This window comes from Gymnoscopelus microlampas (assembly GCF_963454915.1).
Source record: "Gymnoscopelus microlampas genome assembly, chromosome: 12".
Taxonomy (NCBI): domain Eukaryota; kingdom Metazoa; phylum Chordata; class Actinopteri; order Myctophiformes; family Myctophidae; genus Gymnoscopelus; species Gymnoscopelus microlampas.
Window position 1 is genome coordinate 26,748,388 of NC_139949.1, and position 27,150 is coordinate 26,775,537.

The following is a 27,150-nucleotide window of genomic DNA, read 5'->3' on the forward strand; positions in this document are numbered from 1 at the left end:
CAAATTTATCATTTGGAAATATCTCACCCTTGTCATCAAAATAAGGTGCCAAAGTTCATAGACAGTCTTATCTTTTGACAAGAAGAGCCAAAGAGCAATTTACACTTTGGTACTGACAACTGCTACTGAACACTGATGTGTTCACGTATACTGAATGAGCTTCATCTATGATGAAAATCAAGGTTTGAGGATGTTGCTGTTTCAGTCGATTTAAATAATTTACAAAACAGACAGACAAAAGAACCCAGAGTCAATGTCATAGAAAGAAATTGAAAATGATTTTAATAATAGTGCAATGTGCAATAAAAGAAAATGTTTGAATCTCTAGAATCTTCAATCTTGTTTCCTGTGTGTTCCTGTATTAGATGAGATGAGATTGTGTCGAACTGAAAATCTCCACGCATGTCAAAATGCCATTCGCCCATCCCATTATGTTGAAACTCAAATTCAACCTATGACTTTATTTGAGCAATTAGCTCTTGTCATGGCCGTTGGATACATGTCCAATCCTGCAGACGTGAAAAATGCCACTTGAGCTGTGGGGACTAGATGGTGAAATATCGGAAGGGACATTTCTGTGCTTAACAACTTGAACCCTAGCATCCCTATTCTTGGGGGAACATTTGCCGAAAACAGCACATCTGCAAGTGTCATGTTGCGACACGTTGTGAGCTTGAAGATTGTCTAGTTTTGGCAAAGAAATTTGTTGTAGAGGGGGGGAAAGAGTGGACCAAGAGCCATTAGTACATTAGTGTACCAAGTATAAAGCAGTGGTTCTCAAACTTTTTCATAACCCTGACCCCAAATTGATATGTATTTGGCCGCAGACCCCAATCTGAAAAGGTTTTGTGCCAGGGACCCACAAAAGAGAAGATTTGTGTTAAACAATTCAAATGTATGCAAAATATTCCAATACTTTCCAATACCAATACTTTAGCTCGCCTTCTATTTTCACGACTTCTTAAAGGTTTTATTTGATTTTATTATTTATGGAAATTATTTTATTTTATTTATGAAATACTTTTGAAATATGTTTTTTTTTAAAGGGGATATTTACTTGCGACCTGACATGGGTCCCGACCGTACTTTTAACTCTATGTTCCCGACCCACTGTTTGGGAAACAGTGGTATAGAGGGTTTTACTGGTTAACATGTTGTTAATGGTGGTGAAGGTCCCATTGACATTGTGGTCCTCTCTGAGGACCACAATGTCATAAATGCTGAAATACTGGAACACATTCTGTAGACCTTCTCATCAGTGGTCTTACTCTTTCTCCCAAAATAAGATATAGTAGGCCTATATAAGAACATGTGTTCTTTAGTACTGAACCTTTGTCATGATTACATTACTATAAGACCATAGCATCCCCTTCTACACAGAAAGGATAAATAATGAACCAATAGCAAATAATGACAATAGGGTGTGGATTGAAATTGTATAGGTTTATAGAAAGTACAGCCCTGCATATTCTCTGTGTTTTATAAATGAGTCCAAAGGCTTTAAAATGTTTTCCCTTGAGCAACATCATAAACCTCATTTGTCTCCTGAAGTTGATGACGATATAATAAAAGTGGGGATCCTCTTGATTGTAAAATCTTGTGTCTGTTCACACTGGCAATTATAATTTGTTACATTTTATTTCATAACCAGGTGGAACAGCTGAGAGACTGTTATAATTGACAGTGACAGACAAGCTTATAATGTGCAGCTCCTGGCCTCTGTCAGTCCTCTCATCAATAAATAAGCACTTCTTAAGCTCACACATCTCTCAACCACCTCTTCCCTTTCTCTTTCAAGTCCTCAGTCCATCTCAAACAAAGATGAGATGTGTGTCCTTGTCCACCCCATAGTTGATCTTGTGCTCGTCAAACAGCCTGCTTAGCTCATCCATGTACAGCTGGTGGATGACATCAAGCTGTTGCACTGTGGGCTTCTCATTCTTCTCCACCCTGATTGGCCGTCCAACTGCCAAGAGGTCAAAGGTGCAGATTGTCACACTTACTGTAAAGGCATTTCACTTTATGATGTGTAAACTTTACTGTTTGATTTGATTAGACGCCCCAGGGTTCATCTAAATGATTAAATGCCATTTATTGGGGTAAACAGCCAAACACACTCAGACAGACTATGACCTGTGCCAATGTCTGATAGGTTGATGAAGCATAGATTAGGCTGAGTTCAGCCTAGGGCCATCTCTCTCTCTCTCTCTCTCTCTCTCTCTCTCTCTCTCTCTCTCTCTCTCTCTCTCTCTCTCTCTCTCTGTCTACCTGGCCTTTTTTTCAACACTGCTCTCCATCTCTACAATAGGGAAGGACAAGGTTGGTTGTCATGTTTTACTGTAATTTAAATATATCATTAATTGTGTGTTAAATTTCTTTTTTTCCACCATGGGAGCTTAACATGTTCTCACTAAGCTTATTCTGATTCTGAATAAAAATATATGGACTGTCAAATACAGCTTGTCAACACATTTAACACACATATAAACAGAATCAGTGGCAGAGACAGCAGGACCCCCTCGAAAACGAGATGCTGCATCTCAAGGAAGCATCTCAAGGTTCCCCTCTGCTTAAGTAACAGACCCCATGTATCGAATCTATATAGCTCCCCCTTCACAGTTTTCAGTGATGATGATTGTTTAAAGATGAAAAACAAGAAAAGTCCCCTCACCTCAATGATGTGCGGCTTAATCAAATAATTACAAAATTGGTGAACACTGACCCCAAAACTGAAAATGTTGATACTAACAGTGCGACAACCAGCGCATGTGACAACCAACCCTGTTCTCCACTACAACCTTCTGCCAAAATCAACAAGTGGTTTGTTAAGAATTGCAGCAATGACACAGGTCCTTTTTTGTCATTATAAAGCGTTGGTGTATATGCCCTGTACAGCAAGTACTGTGTGTGTTGTTATTCCCTGTGCCATTTCCGAGTATCATAGAATGTACTGTACACACAAACCAAACTGTACTGTATGTCTATTAACACTGATTTGATCTGTATCTATGTTGCATGTTAGGATCTAATTGACCATGTACTCACCCACTGTGTTAATGGGTTTTCTGTAAGGCATCAGGCCAAAAGAGTACTGGAAAATGCCACGTGCGTGGAAGAGAGGCAGAGAAATTCCCATGATGCCTTGAAGCCGTTCCTGTATCCATCTGAGCCAGGTGCCCCGTGCATTGTCCACTTGGTCAAACACGTCATTCTCCCCAAACGAGTACATTGGAACCAGATAGGCACTGAGGAAAACAATATTGTTATAGTTAATATTGACCATTATTTATGTGTTCATCATAAATCCAGATACATCTCAAAACATGCTCCCACAGAAGTTTGCACATGAGAGGCTCAAATAAGACTCTATTTCAGTAAGTTAAGAAGTGACCAAGTAACCTTTTTACACTTACATTTAAACAATATCCACAACTGGTTTCTTTCACATATGTAATATCTCTAAGATCTGTTATATGCTCAATATGGCAGATGCTGAAACATTTATACTGTACAAGCATTTGTTTCTTCAAGACTCGACTACTGCAGTAGCCTTTTCTACGGTCTACCCATCTGCACTACAAAACCACTACAGCTTGTTCAAAACACTGCTGCTAGAATATTCATTAAAACTAGTCAATTTGTTTGTTTGTTTGTTATTTGATCATATCACTCCTCATATCGGTCCTCCTACCAGCCTATAGGTCATTACATGGGCCAGCTCCATCCCTTTCAGATCTCATCATCCGTTACACTCCCTCCCACAACCTCTGTTCACAAGATGCTGACTACCTCACTGTCTCTATAAGAATGAACAAAAAGTCAGTTGGCAGTTGGGCCTTTTCTCCCTACCTCTAGAACCAGAAGAGATGCTACTATATTTTCAAAAACTGACAAAACATTTTATCTACAGTATATTATGACCTAACCTAATCTCACTGGATTTTTATGATGAACTGTTGTCACTATTGATTTTATTATTATTAATTCAATGTTGTTGTATACTGTGCTTTTTAAATGTTGTAAAGTGTATTGAGACACTCAGGTGGGATTTTACACTTTAAAATAAATACACTTGAACTTGAACTTGAAGCACAAATAACATCAATCAGTGCTGATATAAATTCAGCAGAATTCACTTGAGTCAGGGGCCAATGTTTTGGCCCCTGTCTGTCTGTCTGTCTGTCTGTCTGTCTGTCTGTCTGTCTGTCTGTCCGTCTGTCCGTCCGTCTGTCCGTCTGTCCGTCCGTGTGTATTGTACGTGTGTGTTTGTCCGTCTTCAAGACAGACTTCATATTGCATCCTGATTGGCTAAGATCGACGTCTACTACCTGGCCTGGCGGAGACCTGTGCTCTGAGGAGCAACATTTTCTCGTTAAATCTGAAATCAATTTTCTTAAATTGTTTTCTTAAAACAATGCAACCAGGTGCTCACAGGCAATACAAGTGGTTAAAATAAACGGTGGTGCTCCTGGGATCAAAAATGAGAGAAAAACAGACGATCCGGGCACTCAAAAGTAAAACAAGGTGACTGCCAACATGTCTAGACCTCAAAAGGTCTTCATAAGGGCGATTTTGTATTTATTTATGTTGAACCCGGAAGTCGAACCCATGCATCCACAGGAGCACCAAAATGTTTACTGCTGATTTAAGATGGAATTCCCATTTGAGCAGGGGAGATATTACCCTACCCAACCACAGGATCAAAATGTCTCTTTAGTAAAGTAGGGAGACCACACCCAAGCCCAACCACTGCAGTTGTAAGTTATATTAACATACACTACCACACAGATTAGTTGAAATAAAAATGTAGTATGGATTATATGAATTATGGATTGCAGCTTTAAGGGACGTTATGCTGTATTTACACTTTGTTGCGTCGCTTGAATAAAAACAAAAAAAACATTGTGCTTCTCAAGTACTCTGTTCTTACCCATTTTCCATGGCCAATTTAACGAAACCCTTCCTTTGGGCTAAAATTACACAGTAGGATCCAGGGTGGGCATCCAGCGCCTCAGGGGCTCCACCCACTGCTATTACCACAGCGTTACCGCCACCCTCTTTTTGGAGCAGGAAGCGGGCACTCTCTTTATCTGAAGGAATAAGACCTGCGACACACAAACACATCAGGCATTTGTGACAATTTGAGAATAACCTGTGTTCATTGTCACAGTCTAACAAACCAACACATTATGAATACATAATGCATGAATGCATTTACTATTATTTTAGCATCAACGTGGGAAAATAAATGTACACAACAGATAGACTAAACTATATCATAAGTCTGAACAATCATACAAATATGACCTGAATCGTCCTGGGTTGTTCCCAGTGGTCCTGACCTGCAGACATGATGTAGTCCCTGAAGAATGGAGCTCTAAACCACAGCGGCAACATGAGCAGGTGACTTTTAAGCCCGGGGAACAGCTTTCTGAAGCCAGTGGCATAGGTGCAGAAGTTGGTGAATGCTCCTGTCACCAGCACCCCATGGGGATGGAAACCCAGGATGTAATTGTACCTGGAATCTAGGTCAGCTGTCTTGATCAGCTGGCAGTAAAGGAGAGAACAGAAGTCCATAGTGAACATACAGTCGGTTGTACTGGATGGTACATTTGGTTTGACTGTTTGATCACAATGTACACAATGTATCTTCAGCCTTCCGCTCTCCATCACTCTCCTTTTCGATTCTCCTCTTTCTTCATCTCTCTCTCTCTCTCTCTCTCTCTCTCTGCCTGCCTGCCTGCCTGCCTGCCTGCCTGCCTGTCTGCCTGTCTGTCTGTCTGTCTCTCCCCAACTGGTTGAGGCAGACGGCTGCCCCCACCCAGAGCTTGGTTCTGCTTGAGGTTTCTTCCCATTAAAGGGGAATTTTTATTTGACACCATTGCCAAGTGCTTGCTCACAGAGACCCAACATGCATGTTGGGTCTCTGTTGTAGAGTATGGTCACTCTTGACATGCCCATAATCTCTTGACATAACTTGCTATGATTTGGTACAAAATAAATACAATTTATTGAATTGATTGATTGAACCTAAATAGTTTTGTTGCGTTAAAGATCCATGCATCTCAGTTAAATTCTGAGACCTGAATGGTTTCATTCGGACACACCTGATTGCCAGGATGTTTATGCAAGTGTGCAGAAGTATTCTTTCTTTGTCAAAATGTATGAATCTGCTGATTATGTAGGACTGCCCAAGAAATGCACTATTGGTGATACTTCACCACATATGATGTACAGTAGCACTGCTTTGACATCCACAGCTATACAATGTAAAATGTATAAATGTAAAGGGATACAATGGGTTATGGGTTATGTGTACTATTACTGGGAAATAGTGCACTTACATTCTCAAACACAAATTCCTGTATGTTTATTTTGTTTGGTGTTTGAAAAAGATGTGGTTCCAATCCGAATGTTTTGCACTCAAAAGACACAGGAATAAGCATATTTCCATGCTATATCATAAATAATCACTCATTGTTAGGAACTGTAGGATACATTCCTGGAACGGATATCTCACCTGCCTAGTGGTGTTTACCTGCCTCTAACCAATATTAACTAGATGGTCTGCAATGGAGAGATAGTGAGAAGCACTAAGGTCAGTGTCAACAGTCACGATACGTACTGCTTGTTTTGCAGAATGTAGCGAGCATTGTGCCCTCATGTCAAAACAAATCCGTATTTCAAGGCCACCATGCTCTTAGAATCACATTTACACCCATTATCTTCACATGTTTTATTTTCTCCAGGGCCATTTAGTTTTTTGCTAGTTTCCAATTTTCTCACGTTTCATTTTTGTGTCTGTGATTCCCATGGGCTCTATACTAAGCCCCCTCCTGTTTTTGCCCTACACTGAATATCTTCATAAAAATAGCCAATCTACATGTCACGGTCACGGCCTCTCCAGTTTACCTGCGGAATTGCCTCTGCCCTTCCCATTCCCTCTCCTGATTACCCTCTGCCACTCTCTAAACCCCCTGTGCCCTGTCTGCCCTGAGTTCTTTACTACTCCCCTCCCTGATTCCTTTGAGTTGGATTCACTTGCGGGTGCCTGCTGAGCCCAGTTAGCTAACGCAGTGGTTCTCAAATCTTTTCATGCCAAGGACCCCCAAATTGATATATGTTTGGCTGCGGACCCCCATCTGAAAATATTTTGTTCCAGGGACCCCCATACAAGATTTGTGTTGTTAATTATGTTTCCAAAATATATTTTTTTTCAAGATCTTTTGAAAATAGCACACCTACAAGCTCACAACATCAACAGCATGCATAACCGATGTATTAAAAGGGTTAAGGTGGTTAAACAGCTTTTGATGCTATATTAACTTTAAATGTAGCTGGGGACCCTCAGCTACATATGCTTTCTTTGACCCTCTCAAAGAAAGCATACCACTACATACTCAGGGCGGTATACATATCATGAGACAGGAATACAATTAATCAAGTTTGCAGCATTGTAGATGGTCTTCCATTTCAAAAAGGAAGACATTAAGTGGAGTTTCCATATTATAAAATACTAAAGCAGGAGTAGGATGGAGAGATAGATATTCACAGAATAAAGCTTCACATACTGTAAAAACATGCACTTACTTGTATTATTAGATAAAAAAAATATTTTCAACATATAATTCAGAAACTGATGAAATGTATTTCCTTAAACATAGTGGATCACAGTCTTTGATATTGAGATAGCACATCTGATATAAACAAACCAATTAAGGATTATTGCTTAATCATCTACACAGTAAATGCAAAGGGCAGTATAGTAAACAATGACATGGTCCATTTAGTCATAAACTTTAGATAACTCAAGGCCTGTATAACTGATAACTGAAAAAAATATGTTTATCATGACTTCTAGGCTTGGAAATACTTTTTAGACCTTATATTGAATATAGTGAGGTGCCGTCTATAAAAGCATATCCAAATGTTTGAAGCTAACTTTAATTACTTCAGAGCAACCTAATGTGCTATAGTATATGTACCTGGGCTGTTTTGTTGTGGTCATTGGCTTATCAGCACAGTACAAAGTCTTGCTCAAGGGCAGAATGGAACCTATCTATTAGCAGTATATTGTCCACAACTTAAAGTATGCATTACCTTAATCACATGAACCCTGGCGTCCCTATTCTGGGCATGTCATAATATTTGAACATGTGATGAAAATAGCTCATCTACAGTTGTGAGCTTGCAGATGACCTATTTTCAGCTAAGAGTTTTGGTGTAGAAGACAAAAAGGAGGGGGGTAATTACAGTCCCCTGTGGGACGCCGTTCAACAAAGTGTAAGATTTGAGTGGTTATCCATTCCTTGGATCCCAGGCTTGCTTTATCAGAACAAATCGAGTGAGATTGGAGGGCAGGAAAGTATTTCCTCAATAAGACATGTAGATGCTGTACTGTGTAAAAACGTCCAAGATCGAAGATGATGAATTTAATATTCAATAGGCCCTTCATAATCTGAGAAAATCTCCTCCGCAAGGTGGACATAGCAGACAGGAAGAGACAATCTTGTTCAAATGCCCTCGGTAATCCAATTAAAGCCACAGAAAACGCGTTGGAAATAAGCTATTTTTTTATTAAAACAGCACTAAGTAACTTTTTTTTATGAATAAAATGTTATGTTTTGTCCAATCTGCATGTATGTTAATATAATATAACATACAATTGGGGTAGTTGTGTTTTGTCTTTCTGCTCTTCTATTGAGACATTTAGATCGTGTCAAAGGTCACGTCTCACCTAGACAGGAATTTTGACCTGATGGTCAAGATTCAATTTATCCCCTGAACAAGCAGGTAGGTTCTACTAGCTCAATGGCAAAAAGTTCAGCACCTGCGCAGGAAACCGGGTTCAAATCCGGGGTAGAAGAGGAAAGTTATATAGTACTGCTATAAGTATATGGTAAGAGTTAATTTGCAGCATTGAAAGTAATATAGAGACAATGCTGCAATTATGTTTTGGGGAAAAATAGGTGACATATATAAATGAGTTCGTAAGCCTGACTAGAAATGTTAAGATTTTTTAAGATAGAAAGAAAAAGCAGATCTACAAGCTCACAACACATGATGTGATTGGCAATTTTTGCCATTTGTCATACAAAGAGGTATAGGGCTTTAGTGCTTATGAAATGCCCCCCCCCCCCCCCCCCCCCCCCCTCTGTTTTCTTTTGTTATTTTTACAAATCAAACCCTGAGAATACATACAGTTGCATTTGTCATGTCATCTAGGTTGACAGACATCATTGCAATCTATTTATTTTCAGATATTAATTTATTTCCTTATCACTCCATCCCCCAATGAAAATCCAGTGTTGAGCAGTGCACTCTAGTGGATAGGAAGTGTGATAATACTGTAGCTGTTCCAGAGAGTGGTTGAATTTTGTGGTATTTGATTTTATTATCTTTCTGAAAATATGAAAAGTGAATATTGTTTATTTTGGGTAATATACTGTATTGTATGTGTATGGAGTATGGACCATGGTGATATAGACATATAGTGCCTTCCACTGTTCTCTGCGTTGTGGCCTGCTGTAGCAGATATCACGTGACAGCAATCATGGCAGCATTGGGTTCACGTGTGTGAGCTTAGGTGCTGTTAACGTTATATTATACCTCTATGGCTGTTAATCAGAACAAACAGAGTTTCAAAGCTGTGAGGAGCTCTGTGTATGTCAAGAAGAAAATATATAAAATGATAAAAAGTACTAACACTCCTGAGCATATCTGGGCAGAAGGCGCACACGGTATGTCACTTGTTTATTTTGTTGGTCTGTAGGCTACAATGATGTGTGTTTATGCAACTAAAAATGGACATTTCATTTGTTATGTGGACATTTCATGGATATTTAAAATGAATACAGCATGGATGTTAACAAGGATATTCATAATTCATGTGCATAATTCATTGTGGTTAAAAAATATTATTTGTTTTATGTCATTTCATTCACAGTTTTTCACGTTGTCTACATTGGGTGAAAATAAAAAGCCCTCGTGAACATCAGTTGGAGCGTGGTTTACTCTGCCTCAGAGTAAACCACACAAAAAACAGTTTAGGAGCAGTTCTAAATACATTTTTTACGCGAGATTTATAAATGTTCTTCAGTTTACAATGTGTTGATTCATAAAGCAAAAAATACATATAATTTATGCTTACATTTAATCATCTGACTGGTGCAAAATGAGTCTACCACTGGGCAGCTGGATAACAGTGTTTATGTCTTATCACAATCTACTATGGTTTGTTGTTCAGATGTACAACTGGACTCTCACCTGTGATTGCACTGCTTTCTCACTGCCTTGATGAACAATATGCCTGAATCTATTAGGCAATTATTACATAATCATCTAATCGCAATTATTTGAGATAATCCCAATATTATTATTGCATAATAGTTTGCAGAATCGTTTCCATTCACCTGTATAAATTCACTATGTTGAACATTTTTCATAAATATTCAGAAAGAATAATGGCAGAAATAGCAGATGCAATGTGAGCTTAGATTGGTTATTCTAGTTACTTTAGAAATGTTTTAAATTATACTATTATTCAATATATGCAGTGGTGTAAAGTAACTAAGTACATTTACTCAAGTACTGTACTTAAGTACTATTTTGAGGTACTTTTACTTTACTGGAGTATCTCTAATTGTCAATACTTTTACTTCTACTCCACTACATCTCAGAGGCAAATATTGTGCTTTTACTCCACTACAATCATTTGAAAACTTTAGTTACTTTGCAGATATAAATTATCACATTATAAAACATACATGAACTACTTTAGCCCTATTTTATACCTAGGCTATTTGAAAATAGCCAATCTACACTGTGAGCTTAGATCTGCAAGCTTAGATCTGAAAGTACTTTTACTTTTGGTACTTTAAGTACATTTTTATACCAATACTTTTGTACTTTTACTCAATTACATTTTGAATTCCGGACTTTTACTTGTAACAGAGTACTTCTACATTGCAGTGTTGATACTTTTACTTAAGTAAAACATTTGAGTACTTTTTCCACCACTGAATATATGGCCTGTTTTGGCCATAATACATTATTTATTTTGATTATTGGTACCAGTCACTTCTACATTTCTTTGTATATTTAAGTTATTTGTCATATGTATGCCCTGTGTAATTTCTGTTTCCAAAGCCTAGAAGGCAAACAGAAATTTAATTTTTATGTTCCAAAGTTCATTGTCCAGAACACCATTAAATCCCTAATTAATTTGAATGACAATTAATCGTCAAGTAAAACATTATGATTGTGACAGTACTAATGTCTAATGTCAGTATTGTCCTAAACTGAACTAACTATGAACTAAATACTACATGAAGTCCTGATTCTGACAGTAATTCTGGGTTGTGACAAGTCACCCGCACGCATGGCACAATTACACGCACGCACGCACGCACGCACGCACGCACACACACACACACACACACACACGCGCACACTACTGTCAGTGTCAGTGTAGTGTACTGTGTATGTGCTCCATTGTCTTGGATGGTCAATATGGACCTGAATGGACTGTCCATATAATTTATTATCATCATCATTATCAGGGCTGAGGGTCACAGCAAGGACCCAGCTCAAGATAGCAGTAGTATGCCTAATTTATTCTCTCTGATGCGTTGTGAGCTTGTAGGTCTGCTATTTTCAGCATGCAACACTGTCGTGCAATGAAGTATGAATCGGGCTTGAGGGTTTGATAGGGCTATTTGGCATAGGGGACCTCAAATCCACAGGATTTCTATTCACAATTTAAACAACAATGTGCATTTTGAACCATATACTGTGTGTAGTTTTTAAGTGTTTTGTTATGATCTCTCATCTCACCTTGATGGGAAAATAATCCCTCATATATTCCCAGACTTTGAGGCCACACACGAAGGGAGACTTGCGTCCACCTCGTGAAGGTGTATCATAGTCAATGACCCACCAGACACCATACAGCACGCTGACCAACCAGAAGCGCGTGAAGATGAGGTAAAAGAACAGGCCGATGGAAGTCGGTGCTGGGAGAGAGATAAGTAAGGTCAAATACGGCTAGCATTGCCTAAACATGGAGTAATAACAGCAATTGTAATAAATAGTTTGTTTGGGAGTCACTGTGTAAAACTTTTACAGCTTTAAGAGCTACTACAGGTCCATAACATGAAAAAACTATCTGTAAGAATTTAATTGCAAAATACAAAAACTATTGAACATCAAACCATCCATAGGGTACATTGATTGATTGATTGATTGATGTACTTTATTTAGTAAGACATGAGAACAGTACATGGCAGTACATAACAGTACATGGAAGTACAAATTCGCAATACAAGGTCTACTAAACTGGATAGCTCATTAAGCACGTAGCTTGTTTAAGATGAGATCCCCATGCACACAAATCATGTTGACATATAAGAGACAGACAGATATACACACTACTATACAGAATGTCATACAATCAGTTTACAGGTTACTGGTATGAAGTATGAAGGGTGAAAAATATGTACAAAAAAGAAAGAGAGGGGGGGGGGGGGTAGGTTAGGTTAGGACAGGGGTAGGTTAGGACTTGGACAGGGGCCATTTTTGAATTGCAGCCTCCTGAAGGTGTATCTTTAGGGCATTTTTGAAAGTGAGTAGGGTTTTACACTCCTTTACTCCTTTTGGTAGGGCGTTCCACATTTTAGATGAATAGCATGAGAAAGAGTTCATTCCCTTTGTTGTGCCAAATCTGGGTTGAACATGGTTTGTGGAGCTGCCTCTGGTGTTATGATCATGGACTTGATTAACATTTTGGAAGTATTTTGACAAATACAGGGGGATCCCAATGTTGTGGTGTATCTTGAAGACCAGGCCCATAATCATCAATCAAACTACAGTAGATCAGTATGAATTAATTGATCAATTGATTGATAATGCAATCAGGTTTTATAAACATTGAGTTATTCTTAGGTCAGTAGATGCTCAGGCGTAGAGAAACCTTAAAGGGATATTTCACTTTCAAAAAAACTTTGGGTCATTTTATAGTCTACTCAGGCTTTTGTGAGCCCCCCAGAACTTTTTTAAGTTGCTTGATTTAGTATTTAGATATTTGATAATCATTTTATCAGACACGCCCCCTTCCTACACAAACCCATTATAACTTCAAACTTGTATAGGAAGGGGCGTGTCTGATAAAATTAATATCAAATATCTAAATACTGAATCAAGCAACTTAAAAACGGTCTGGGGGGCTCACAAAAGCCTGAGTAGACGATAAAATGACCAAACGTTTTTTTGAAAGTGAAATATCCCTTTAAGTGAACTGAGTGAGCCTTGACTTACGCCTAGTTGTACATTGGTGTCACTCTGAAAAACATATCTGTGATGCGTTGTGAGCTTGTTGATCTGCTATTTTTGGTGCACGACATGAGTCACAACCATGGCATATAACTCAGGCATAACACTCTCCCCTCCATACGAAACACTTCTGAGGTGCTCATGAGCAAGCTGTTCAATGTCCAGCAATGAGGAGTTGTGCCAGGAGCTTTAAGTGACGAACAGTGATGATATGTACAATTTATTATAAAAGGAAATCATACAACACAGCTGGAGTGCCCAACTCTTGATTTCAAGTGAAAAGAATATAGTGTGATATATGAACAGGTTATGTTAACTCTTTTTTTTTTCTTGTTGAACCCTAACCCATTAGTCAAACATCCCGGTGGTGAGCATGATGTTTAATTTATTCACTGTCATACGACAAAGTATAAATTGGGCTTGAGTGAGTACAACAATATACGATTTTTCAGCTTTGCTGCATAATGTGACTTTCATCCTTGCAAAAGTGCCAGATTATCTGGTGTGGTTTTAACAGTATATATTACAGGGAAATTGGCATTCCAGGTAAATTGAAAAAGGAGCGCTTGTTTTTATAACCCACCCGGGCAATTCTGTAGAACCAACACTAGAGGGCAATGAATGCAAGCCACACGCATGCACATGCATGTGTGCGTGTGTACATGCACACATGATTCCTACACAAACGCGCCTCCGTCATGGACAATAACTATTATCACGTGTGCGTGTGAACGCGTGTTCAGCGTTCCCCTTGCGTAGCTTCCTGGTTGCTATGTGGGACATATACAGTATGTCACAGGGAAATTGGCTTTCCAGGGAAATTGAAAAAGGAGCGCTCGCTTTTAGGCGCAGGGCTTCGGCGCGAGTGCCCGCGCCGACTGCCCGAAGGTCTGCTAGTCGAATCAGCGCCGTCCAAGTTGTGAACCGATAGGGGAATAGATCTTTTCATGGGTTATCTAGTGTCCACGACGACACACATATGTGCGTGTGTGCATGTGTGCGCATGCACACACGCGTGCGTGTGGCTTGCATTCATTGCCCTCTAGTGTTGGTTCTACAGAATTGCCTGGGTGGGTGGTAAAAACAAGCGCTCCTTTTTCAATTTCCCTGGAATGCCAATTTCCCTGTAACGTATATATTGGTACTTCATACGATCATCCTGTCCCTACTGTTGAATTTCTATTAACTTTTTATTTTACCTTCCTTTCAGAACTAATCAAATTTGGGTTGAGTCAGGGCGTGCAATCGAAAATGGCCATTGATATGCAATCTCACTAATGGGGTTAAAATTGTAGAAACATTGTTCCATAATTTGGGGTATTTATTCCATATTCACTGAAAGATTCACATATATTGAAAACAGCAAAACTTTCAAGTAACATTTATGTGAAGATAATAAAAAGCAACAAAGTCAGAACATACAGTAATAAACACAATAGAGGGAATGCCATGGGGTCATTTGAGTGCCCGCACTGAGATTGGGAGGCAGAGTCATACCAAAGATCCTTAATATATTACCAAGAAGACTGGTACCCAATGCCTCCCTGCTTGGTACTCAGCATCAAGGCTTGGACTGTGGATAAGTCCCTGCGACATACTAGCATAGCATCATGTCCAGGGGATGTACTTGTACATTAAAGGGCAAGACCACTTTGGTCAATGAGGAGCGTATTTTGAATTATCAATTTCTAATCAATGGAGCAATTATTTTTGATTTCTTGCCCACCTTTGGAGTTACATCTTGGCAAGGTAACTACACAACCCAAACCTCTACCAAAGTGGTCTTACCCTTTAAGCTGCCTCACATTATGGAAACCAGCGATAAACTCCTGAACTACATGTACCATGGTTCCCAAGGCTACTTAGCTTGTGGGCTGGGGACCACTGTTGGGTCTCAAGGGTACTGCATGTGCCCCCCCAAATCATTGGCAAAACACTAAGATATTAATGATAATATAACATTAATATAAAATAAATATATAAATAACATTATTATTAGTATTTCTTTCTTTAAAACCTTGAACAATGAGTTTTCATTGTGATACAGATAAATAGGAATACTGTGTTAGTTTCATTGATCCAAGCCAGTACACAATCGATTGATCATTAAAATAAACATGCATGATGGATGGGCCGTGAACGCTTTTGAGATTTTCAAGTGGGACCAGAAAAGGTTGAGAACCACTGAATTATGACTTTGTGTGCAAAGGTTATGGGGTCACTCAAATAGTTAGGGTTCATTCAGAGGGGAGCATGAATGTGCTCAGTTTTTACATAAGGGCGGGGCTAGAGGAGAGACCATATACTGAATGTAGTGAGGTCACTCACTACATTCAGTATAGGGTTAATCTTCCTGGTGACAAGGTGACAAGGTGCACAGCAAGTTACAGATTACAAGGTCAGATTACAAGGTCATCTCAGCAACACAGCCCAAGTGAGACAATTGTTATTCTTTTTTTTTATCAGAAAGACGTGAAAGAGTGAAATACATGCTTTTACAAGCTGGTTGTATAATACTGTAACTACATTTTTTAATAGATAACTGGAAAAGATCTATGAGAAAATGACAAGCAATTTTAATTATGAGATCTTATTAGTTTAGTTCTGATGACACTGCACTGGCTAACCTTATACTGTACTATACTACCTTCATGTATCACGGAGTCCCTTTAATTATATGCTCCAGCCTTCCTCCTTCCTTTTAGATTTTCCCAAAGTATTTGCAACAGGCATAAGGGTCGTCCAACTTTCATAATGAATAATGATGAGATTAACACAAATTGAGGGCCTAGGTACGCCATGTAGAGATTACACAAACCTACGTACACTGAGCCACATGCAACAATACTGTTGCAACAACAAACTTTAAGCATGCAATTTTCAATAGCACTTTTAATTTCCCCCAGATGAGAGGTACAGTAATGTAAAACTACTTAATATAAAACTCACCCAGGCCCAGAAATGAAAAGATCCATTGCAACACGGAGATTGTCTGCAGTCTCCTGGTAAGGGGCAAATCTCGGGGGGCAAAATCAATCTTCATGGCTGCAACAGGAAGAAAGAAATACCCACGTACAGTAATTGACAGCTGGCTAAGAAGAAGAAGTAAAGTGGGTGCAAAGTCTGCTCGTCTCCCTTCCTACCATCAACCAACTCAACTCGATTAGCCAATCCATATCTCCCACATCAGACTTTTGACCCTGCATGGAATCGGCCACATTAACATGCATGGTCTTTACTGTGACATGAACATCAAACAACACATAATTCTGTCAATGGGTTGGGGGGGATGTTCATGTCCTCTTCTGTGTTAACTTTACTGTGTTTTCATTCCCTGCATTAGTGAAGGCAGGTGTTCTAAGTAACCCTTTAGTAAAGTGACTGTTAACAGTCATAATGACATTGATATAGTCTTGTAATTGCATCTTGTGCCTTGTGAGTTGAATAATCATGGCTATTTCAGATTAAACCACTTTACAACTGATAATAGTCTACGGTAGAAGATTATATAAAACATATCTTTTCATGGGATATTTTGAAAAACTTTATGAAACACTTTTAAACCTGGGGAATATTTTTCTGAAACTGGTCAACTTGGCTTCAGAGTCCAGCATTCACAGCCATATAGGAGAACAGACTCTACAGTTGCAGAGAAGAACTGATCTAGATATGTCAGGGATACACTGGCCATGCCATTCAGAGCCCTCCATACAAGTGCTTTCCTCACTTTAAGGTCTTGTTCTTTCAAGTTGACCTGGCATGAACACAGGTATTTGAAGTCTTTGACTTCTTTCAGGCCATTCTTCTATGGCCCTGAGAAGGGTGGGAGGAACATCGTAACCTTGAGTATCTCATTATCTATGGCCCTGAGAAGGGTGGGAGGAACATCATAACCTTGAGTATCTCATTGTGCCTCTGTGTATCAAATGCCCTTTTCAAGTCGATGAAACACAGCACAGCTGCCAGGTGGTTCCTCTTCCTCGATGATCCTCCTTAAGGCCAAGATCTAGACTAGGGTGGTTCTCTCCTCTCGAAAACCATTTTGGTTCTCCCTCCCATACATCCCCTATGGGAAGTATGGTAATCACAGACATGTAGGAGTTACATTTGTGTCTTTATTAACCAAAGAAAAAGATTTGAGGGAGAAAAATTATAAACAGAGCAGAAAATAATTTTGAATGAAAACTAAAACATCAAGCAAAACATTATAATGTGCAAGCAAAAACATTTATATAAACAGAGCAAAACATTATTTTGAATGAAAACAAAGTAAAACAGCAATCAAAAAATATATATTTGCAAGACAGAAAATATCCTTTGCTCTCTCTCTCTCTCTCTCTCTGCGCGCCTCGCCTCTCTATCACCAATACTTTTTCATTATAATGTAAAAACATATTCTAAAATACACAATTGAATCTTAAAAAAATAGTTTGAATCATTGTTGGGATGACATGCTCATTAATGTTGCAGGAGATTTGTGGTATTCTATGTTGTGATGCAATCATGTACGGGACATGATTGCATCATATAAGGACAACAAGATGTGACGGTGGCCAGGTTGTCACATGTAACTTGCCACTTCTTTTTAGAATGCTGACACTCTTTACTTTGTCTCAATAATAAATAAATAACAATACACATTAAACTCACAACAATAAAATATCAGTTGCACGGTAAAGTGCGGGGTGCGTAATTACTGTGAGAATCATACTGTTTGTTAGGTACTGCAAGACTACGCCACCTTTTTATTTAAGAGGTAGGGTCCTCTGTAACACTCTTTCTTAGGCTATTCACAGGTTCGAGTTTACCCAGGTAAGTACAATACTTTTAAATGAGAACAACACTTCAACACATATCCCTTGGAGAAAGCTGGACGGAAACAGGTTTGTATAAAAAGGTAATCTATTTTATTTAGCTAATACAGTGGCGTCTATAAGCCATAAAATATTGAAAAGCATAAACAAAATATAACACTAATTCTAAAACCTCAACCTCCTAATGCGCCCACTAACTAACTAAAATACAGGAATACAGACAATCCCCAAACACTAAAAACAGACAGGGCTTGTGCAAACTATAGCAAATAAATAATGAATTTAGCGTTAAAGTGCCAACTATTACTGAAGCAGTAAAGTGCCAAGTGCCAATTCAATTGCTATATGTCATATACTCATCACGGTTCAATGCAAAAGGTGGGAATGTCCTTATATGGGGTTTAACTGGAGCGGGGGTTTAGGCCAGGAATCACTGTCTCTTCTTGTCTTCGTGCGTATTGCCTGCAATCATAGAAACTAGAACCAGTTCATCTGTTCAGGTATATTTCACATATGAGGTTTAGGACCGTGGGTTTATAAAGGTAACGTTGCATAGAAGGACACTTACTCGCCCGCCAGACTGTACGTCTGGCTTTGAGGGTGTGAAGCGCGCAACGTTATCGCCACTGGACCTCTCCTCCGTTCCTTGGTTCGTCTGTCTGTCCTCCCCGTCTCTGCTGCTACTGCGCCGTCTGCTCACCGTCCGCTGCTGGTGGCTTGGTACGTGCCGCGATCACTGTATTCCCCACCTCTGCTCCGTGGTATGTCTGCTCCTCCTGTGCACAACCGTCCCTTCTGGCTGTCACTTCCACACTGCCCTGTATGCCTGTCTCTCTGGTGTCCAAGTGGCTCGCGCTCACTTTTGAATAAGGTGGGCCACACCCTACTCCGCCCTCATTCGCTCTGCCACCAGCGTGACCTGGGGACATTGGCCGTCCGCTGTCACAAGGCCAATGTCACACAGCCTATAGGGGAGTCCAATGTCAAGTGGCTCGGGGACCGGGGGGAAATACATTGTCAACCATAAAACATGCAGTGCAGAAATATAGTTAAGAGAATGATGTTTTTAAGTGCGTAATACAGGTTTTTCATCATCAATAAAAAATGTTACAATTTGGTTTCACCCCCCTGCTTTGACCCTGTCACATCCCCCCCCACTTTTCCGTTGCCAGTCCCTGCAACTGTCCCTAATCATGTCCATACCTCTGGGGTGGCTGGCCTATATTTGCTCTTCCCGAGCGCCGTGGCTCATCTGGTGCTCTCGGGACGGAGAGAAACCCATAATACTGCGGCGTTGTTGCTTCTACCTGCTCGGGCTGCACTACAGCTGGGGGGTCCTCGTGGGGCGACCTGGGGGCTACACACACTTTCAACGCATTTCTATGTATGGTCTTTTCTCGCCCCCCCTTCTCGGGTCTGACTCGGTACACCAACCCCGTAGCTCCCACCTGTTCCATCACTGCGTAAGGCTCGGGGTCCCACCACGTACTCAATTTCCCCTGGCCATCTCTCTTCCTATTTCGAATCCACACTCTCTCTCCTGGTAATAGGGGTGTAATACCGGCCCTACGGTCATAAACCTGCTTTCTCCTCTTGGCCGTTTCTCCCATCCTCTCCCCTGCGGTCCTATAAGCTGTCGCCATTCTCTGTTGGTGGTCCTGTACCCAGCCACCCACTCCCATGCGCTCTTGCGCTGACTGCACTCCTAACTGGACATCTATAGGGCGCCTCAAATGTCGGCCAAACATTAAGTAGGCGGGGGCATAACCCGTAGCACTATGGATCGTGTTGTTATAAGCATGAACTAACTCGGGTAAGTGCTCATTCCATCTTCCTTGTTTATCAGTGTCTAGTGATCGCAACATGTTCAGTAATGTCTGATTAAATCGTTCCACTCCACCGTTCCCAGCCGGGTGGTACGGAGTGGTGCGACTTTTTGCAATACCATAAGTCTGACATAAATGGTGCATTAACTCGGACTCGAAGTTGGGGCCTCGATCTGAGTGGAACCGGGCCGGACAGCCGAACGGCTGGATAATATGCGTCCATAACGCACGGACAGTGGTGTGCGCAGTCTGGTCTCGGGTGGCAATAGCCCAACTATAACGGGTGAATAAGTCAGTATGTGACGGTGGCCAGGTTGTCACATGTAACTTGCCACTTCTTTTTAGAATGCTGACACTCTTTACTTTGTCTCAATAATAAATAAATAACAATACACATTAAACTCACAACAATAAAATATCAGTTGCACGGTAAAGTGCGGGGTGCGTAATTACTGTGAGAATAATACTGTTTGTTAGGTACTGCAAGACTACGCCACCTTTTTATTTAAGAGGTAGGGTCCTCTGTAACACTCTTTCTTAGGCTATTCACAGGTTCGAGTTTACCCAGGTAAGTACAATACTTTTAAATGAGAACAACACTTCAACACATATCCCTTGGAGAAAGCTGGACGGAAACAGGTTTGTATAAAAAGGTAATCTATTTTATTAAGCTAATACAGTGGCGTCTATAAGCCATAAAATATTGAAAAGCATAAACAAAATATAACACTAATTCTAAAACCTCAACCTCCTAATGCGCCCACTAACTAACTAAAATACAGGAATACAGACAATCACCAAACACTAAAAACAGACAGGGCTTGTGCAAACTATAGCAAATAAATAATGAATTTAGCGTTAAAGTGCCAACTATTACTGAAGCAGTAAAGTGCCAAGTGCCAATTCAATTGCTATATGTCATATACTCATCACGGTTCAATGCAAAAGGTGGGAATGTCCTTATATGGGGTTTAACTGGAGCGGGGGTTTAGGCCAGGAATCACTGTCTCTTCTTGTCTTCGTGCGTATTGCCTGCAATCATAGAAACTAGAACCAGTTCATCTGTTCAGGTATATTTCACATATGAGGTTTAGGACCGTGGGTTTATAAAGGTAACGTTGCATAGAAGGACACTTACTCGCCCGCCAGACTGTACGTCTGGCTTTGAGGGTGTGAAGCGCGCAACGTTATCGCCACTGGACCTCTCCTCCGTTCCTTGGTTCGTCTGTCTGTCCTCCCCGTCTCTGCTGCTACTGCGCCGTCTGCTCACCGTCCGCTGCTGGTGGCTTGGTACGTGCCGCGATCACTGTATTCCCCACCTCTGCTCCGTGGTATGTCTGCTCCTCCTGTGCACAACCGTCCCTTCTGGCTGTCACTTCCACACTGCCCTGTATGCCTGTCTCTCTGCTGTCCAAGTGGCTCGCGCTCACTTTTGAATAAGGTGGGCCACACCCTACTCCGCCCTCATTCGCTCTGCCACCAGCGTGACCTGGGGACATTGGCCGTCCGCTGTCACAAGGCCAATGTCACACAGCCTATAGGGGAGTCCAATGTCAAGTGGCTCGGGGACCGGGGGGAAATACATTGTCAACCATAAAACATGCAGTGCAGAAATATAGTTAAGAGAATGATGTTTTTAAGTGCGTAATACAGGTTTTTCATCATCAATAAAAAATGTTACAATTTGGTTTCACCCCCCTGCTTTGACCCTGTCACATCCCCCCCCACTTTTCCGTTGCCAGTCCCTGCAACTGTCCCTAATCATGTCCATACCTCTGGGGTGGCTGGCCTATATTTGCTCTTCCCGAGCGCCGTGGCTCATCTGGTGCTCTCGGGACGGAGAGAAACCCATAATACTGCGGCGTTGTTGCTTCTACCTGCTCGGGCTGCACTACAGCTGGGGGGTCCTCGTGGGGCGACCTGGGGGCTACACACACTTTCAACGCATTTCTATGTATGGTCTTTTCTCGCCCCCCCCTTCTCGGGTCTGACTCGGTACACCAACCCCGTAGCTCCCACCTGTTCCATCACTGCGTAAGGCTCGGGGTCCCACCACGTACTCAATTTCCCCTGGCCATCTCTCTTCCTATTTCGAATCCACACTCTCTCTCCTGGTAATAGGGGTGTAATACCGGCCCTACGGTCATAAACCTGCTTTCTCCTCTTGGCCGTTTCTCCCATCCTCTCCCCTGCGGTCCTATAAGCTGTCGCCATTCTCTGTTGGTGGTCCTGTACCCAGCCACCCACTCCCATGCGCTCTTGCGCTGACTGCACTCCTAACTGGACATCTATAGGGCGCCTCAAATGTCGGCCAAACATTAAGTAGGCGGGGGCATAACCCGTAGCACTATGGATCGTGTTGTTATAAGCATGAACTAACTCGGGTAAGTGCTCATTCCATCTTCCTTGTTTATCAGTGTCTAGTGATCGCAACATGTTCAGTAATGTCTGATTAAATCGTTCCACTCCACCGTTCCCAGCCGGGTGGTACGGAGTGGTGCGACTTTTTGCAATACCATAAGTCTGACATAAATGGTGCATTAACTCGGACTCGAAGTTGGGGCCTCGATCTGAGTGGAACCGGGCCGGACAGCCGAACGGCTGGATAATATGCGTCCATAACGCACGGACAGTGGTGTGCGCAGTCTGGTCTCGGGTGGCAATAGCCCAACTATAACGGGTGAATAAGTCAGTAGCTACCAGAATGTTTTGCCACGCATCAGCAGGCCTACCTAATGTGAGGAAATCAATGGCTATTACTTCTAGTGGATATGAGACTTCAAAGGGTTGTAAGGGGGCCCGAGGCTCTGACCTGTTCCTCTGCAGGCTGCAGGCGACACAACCCTGTTGTAACTGACGCACCGCTCCCTCCATGCCTGGCCAATAGAACCGACGTCGCAGCTGGGCCAAGGTCCTCTCCAACCCAGCATGCGCCGCGGCCGTGTGGATTCCTCTCCATACCTCCTCTCTGCGTGAACCTGGACAAATGATCTGTGAGTATTGTTCTTTGGTATAAGGATCGGTCACCTTCCTATATAACACATGATTTCGTATAATCAGTTTGTTCCACTGGCGTAACAGTTGCCGCGCTCCCCGAGTCCAATTCTTCCTCTCCACCATATTAGGGGCTCTCCCCCGTTCCACGCACCTCTTCACCACCTGCACATCTGGATCCCGATCCTGCGTCCCTCTCCACTCATCCTCCCGGGCTGCTGGCGTCGATTGTACAGCCGCCACATCTACAGGCTGCACTGGGAACCGCGATAGGGCATCAGCGTTGGCGTTGTTTTTGCCCGGTCGATACTTGATGTCGAAAGTAAACGACGCAAGTTGAGCAGCCCACCGTTGTTCCACAGCTCCCAATCTAGCCGTTTGGAGATGCGCAACAGGGTTATTGTCCGTGAATATTGTGAATCGAGCGCCAGTGAGATAATCTTTAAACTTCTCGGTCACGGCCCATTTAAGGGCCAAAAGCTCCAATTTGAACGAGCTATAATTTGCGTCATTCTGCTCGGTCGGGTGGAGACTGCGGCTTGCATAAGCTATTACACGTTCGTGACCGTCTTGGACCTGGGCTAGAACCGCTCCCAACCCACGGCCACTCGCATCAGTGTAAACCACAAAAGGCTGTGTATAATCCGCATACGCTAACACCGGGGCTTGTGTGAGGGCACTCTTTAACGCATCAAACGCCCGCTGGCACTCCGAAGTCCACTCGACTTTACACTGGTGGGATTTTACGTCATTTGGGATTCCTATCAATAAGTTGTTTAAGGGTCGTGCTATAGCAGCAAAAGAGGACACGAAACGCCTATAGTAACCCGCTAGACCTAGAAACGCGCGGACCTCGCGGACCGTTGAGGGTGGTGTCCAGTCCCGCACTGCCACCACTTTCTCCGGATCGGGCCGCACTCCCTCTTTGTCCACGACATGGCCCAGAAATTGCACTTCCCTCCGCAGAAGTTTGCATTTGTCTAACCGCAGCTTCAGTCCATGTCTCCACAGGCGTTGGAAGACGAGCTCGAGGTGCTGTAGATGAGAGGAGAAGTCAGGTGAATATACTATAATGTCATCAAGATATACCAGCAAGGATTCTGTCACCTGACCACTCAGACACTGCTGCATCAGCCTCTGGAACGTCGCGGGCGCATTACAAAGCCCGAACGGCATGCGTTGAAACTCGAACAGGCCCAGCGGGGTCGTAAAGGCGGTCTTCTCCCGGTCCCGGGGATCCATTCCTACTTGCCAATACCCGCTGGCCAAGTCTAACGTGGAGAACCATTGCGCCTTCGTCAGGCTGGTGAGCGTCTCTTCTATCCTGGGTAGGGGGAAGGCGTCCTTGTGCGTCACGGCGTTAAGTTTCCTGTAGTCGACGCAGAACCTCCAGCTGCCATCTTTCTTCTTGACCAGTACGATAGGTGCCGCCCACGGACTGCAACTCTCCTTGATGACTCCCTTCTCCAGCATCTCATTCAGGAGGGTCTTCATCTCCCGGTACATGGAGGGCGGCAACGGCCGGTGTCGCTCTCGTATGGGTGCCGCGTCTCCGGTCGGTATCTGGTGTTGCACGACGTCCGTCCGTCCGAAATCCTCGTCATGGATGGCGAACACCTTCTTCCACCGACACAACATCTCGTGTAACTCTCTCTTCTGCGCCTCCGGCAGGTCATCACGCTCCGTCAACACTTCCATCTCTTCGGGCAGGGTCTTCAGTGGTCCATCATCTTCCACACTGATTACGGCCACTTCCACCTCTCCGTCGGTCCCCAGGGACAGGCTCAGGTCCCTGCCGCCTCGGACATCCGCTTCTTCCACCGGGTACAGCCTCCCCAGCTTCTGGTGGCGGTCCAGGACCAGACTATATGCGTGTGGGTTGCACACTCGTATGGGAACACGTCCGTGGCGCACCGTGACGAGGGCACGGGCCACTCCCAAATATTTTCCATCCGGCAAGGCTTCCATCAAGGCCTCGTAGTCCGCTCCATTTGGTCCTCTCCAAGCGCGGCCCCAGATCATCACTTCACTCTGCGCGGGGATTCGAATCTTCCGCCGGCCGACCGGCCACACATAACCGATGGACCCATCTTCGTTCGTCACTGCCTCCACCCTCCTACAGGTGGCGAATGCGTCCTTCCACAGCGTCCTTCCCTGCTGACATGGAAACACAGGCCTCCCAGGCCATTTAAAGAGGGCATGCCATACAGCGTTCACGACATTCATCCCAATAATCAGCGGTTGAGTACAATGTTCATCTTTCACGATTACAACTCCTCTCCCTGGGATCTTCATTCCCTCCAGCTCTAGGTCCAATATGGCATAGCCAGTGTACGGTAAGTCAAGACCATTAGCGGCGCGTAATTTAAAAACAAGGGGCCCATTTCCCAACGTTAGGTGTGAGAATTTTTCCTCAAATAAGCTTTGCTGCATTAATGTGACTTGTGACCCAGTATCCAGTAACCCCCTTAAGTGGACTCCTCCCATAGTGATCCCAATAGTCGGACAGTCCCCAATAAACACTTCATTAGCCCTTGATCTGGCGAGTGCGCGCTGCACCCCTGTCTCCCGGACCTCGGCGACAGGGCGTACTAGTTTAAATGATTGGGGTCAGATTTACAAAAGCGAGCAATGTGCCCAGACTGCCTACAGCTCCTACAGATCGGCCTACCTCCCTCATCCCACTCGTTGCGTTGGTACGGCTCCCGGCGTCGTTCAGATGGAGGCGAACCGCGAGGTCGTGTATCGGTGGTGTTGGGTCGAAGGAGCGGTCTGATCTCTTTCATGAGCTCCTGCGTAAACCCCTGCATTTGCGATTTGACGTCTTCCATAATCTCCTGTTTCAGTTTCTCTCTCCATTCAGATTCCTGTGAGGGTGTTGGGATAGAGACAGGTTTAACAGCATGGCACAAGATTTCAGCAGTCCCTTCTCTTCTATGTTCAGTGTCTAGTAGGAAGGCCTCATTTTTTAGGGCGGCGAAGTCTTCTGTGGGGTTTCGACGGGCATATATTCTTAAGGCTTGACCCAGAGGGCCTTCAGACAGTCCTACAAGTAACTGCTCTCGCAGAATGGCATCGGAGGGAGCGGTGTCTGGGTCGAGCCGCCGCAGCCCGCAGAACAACTCTCTAAGCCTCAAAATATAAGCCTGCACACTTTCGCCTGCGCGTTGCGCACAGCCATAGAACAAGGCACGAGCTTGGGAAGCAGAAACAGATGTTTTATACAACGTGTCTAAACATTTAAAGACTTTGGCCACTGTATTGCGATCTTCCTTGTCAATTACACTAATTTGTCGCTTAGCTTCCTCAGTAAGGGTCTGTACTACAAAAGCAACTTTTTTCTCCTCTGTTAAATCCTGAGTGCCCAATAATCCTTTAATCTGTTCTCTCCATTCCCTGTATTTCTCCTCACCTTCTATGCCCGAAAACTTAGGTAGCCACGGTGCCCCTGGATACACTGGCATCATCATCATTACTTTCTTGATTCAACCAAACAAAACAAAACAAAAAGCAGCAAAACAGCAAAATTTCAATACAGTTTCTCTTAGGGATTTTGTGTTGTTCTCTACCCAGTCCTGCCGCGCTACGCCAAATATGTGACGGTGGCCAGGTTGTCACATGTAACTTGCCACTTCTTTTTAGAATGCTGACACTCTTTACTTTGTCTCAATAATAAATAAATAACAATACACATTAAACTCACAACAATAAAATATCAGTTGCACGGTAAAGTGCGGGGTGCGTAATTACTGTGAGAATAATACTGTTTGTTAGGTACTGCAAGACTACGCCACCTTTTTATTTAAGAGGTAGGGTCCTCTGTAACACTCTTTCTTAGGCTATTCACAGGTTCGAGTTTACCCAGGTAAGTACAATACTTTTAAATGAGAACAACACTTCAACACATATCCCTTGGAGAAAGCTGGACGGAAACAGGTTTGTATAAAAAGGTAATCTATTTTATTAAGCTAATACAGTGGCGTCTATAAGCCATAAAATATTGAAAAGCATAAACAAAATATAACACTAATTCTAAAACCTCAACCTCCTAATGCGCCCACTAACTAACTAAAATACAGGAATACAGACAATCACCAAACACTAAAAACAGACAGGGCTTGTGCAAACTATAGCAAATAAATAATGAATTTAGCGTTAAAGTGCCAACTATTACTGAAGCAGTAAAG

The 27,150-nt window shown here is 42.5% G+C and overlaps 1 protein-coding gene across 1 annotated transcript; it reads right to left on the minus strand.

The window, feature by feature from the left end:
* Window positions 1–1,811: 1,811 nt before the first annotated feature.
* Window positions 1,812–16,372, minus strand: mogat2 (monoacylglycerol O-acyltransferase 2; the record flags this gene model as incomplete). The annotated part of the gene is made up of 6 exons (XM_084073614.1): window positions 1,812–1,966; window positions 3,046–3,245; window positions 4,931–5,105; window positions 5,343–5,547; window positions 11,836–12,014; window positions 16,279–16,372. The coding sequence occupies 6 exons, from the start codon at window positions 16,370–16,372 to the stop codon at window positions 1,812–1,814; spliced, it is 1,008 nt and encodes a 335-aa protein (XP_083929740.1).
* Window positions 16,373–27,150: the final 10,778 nt, after the last annotated feature.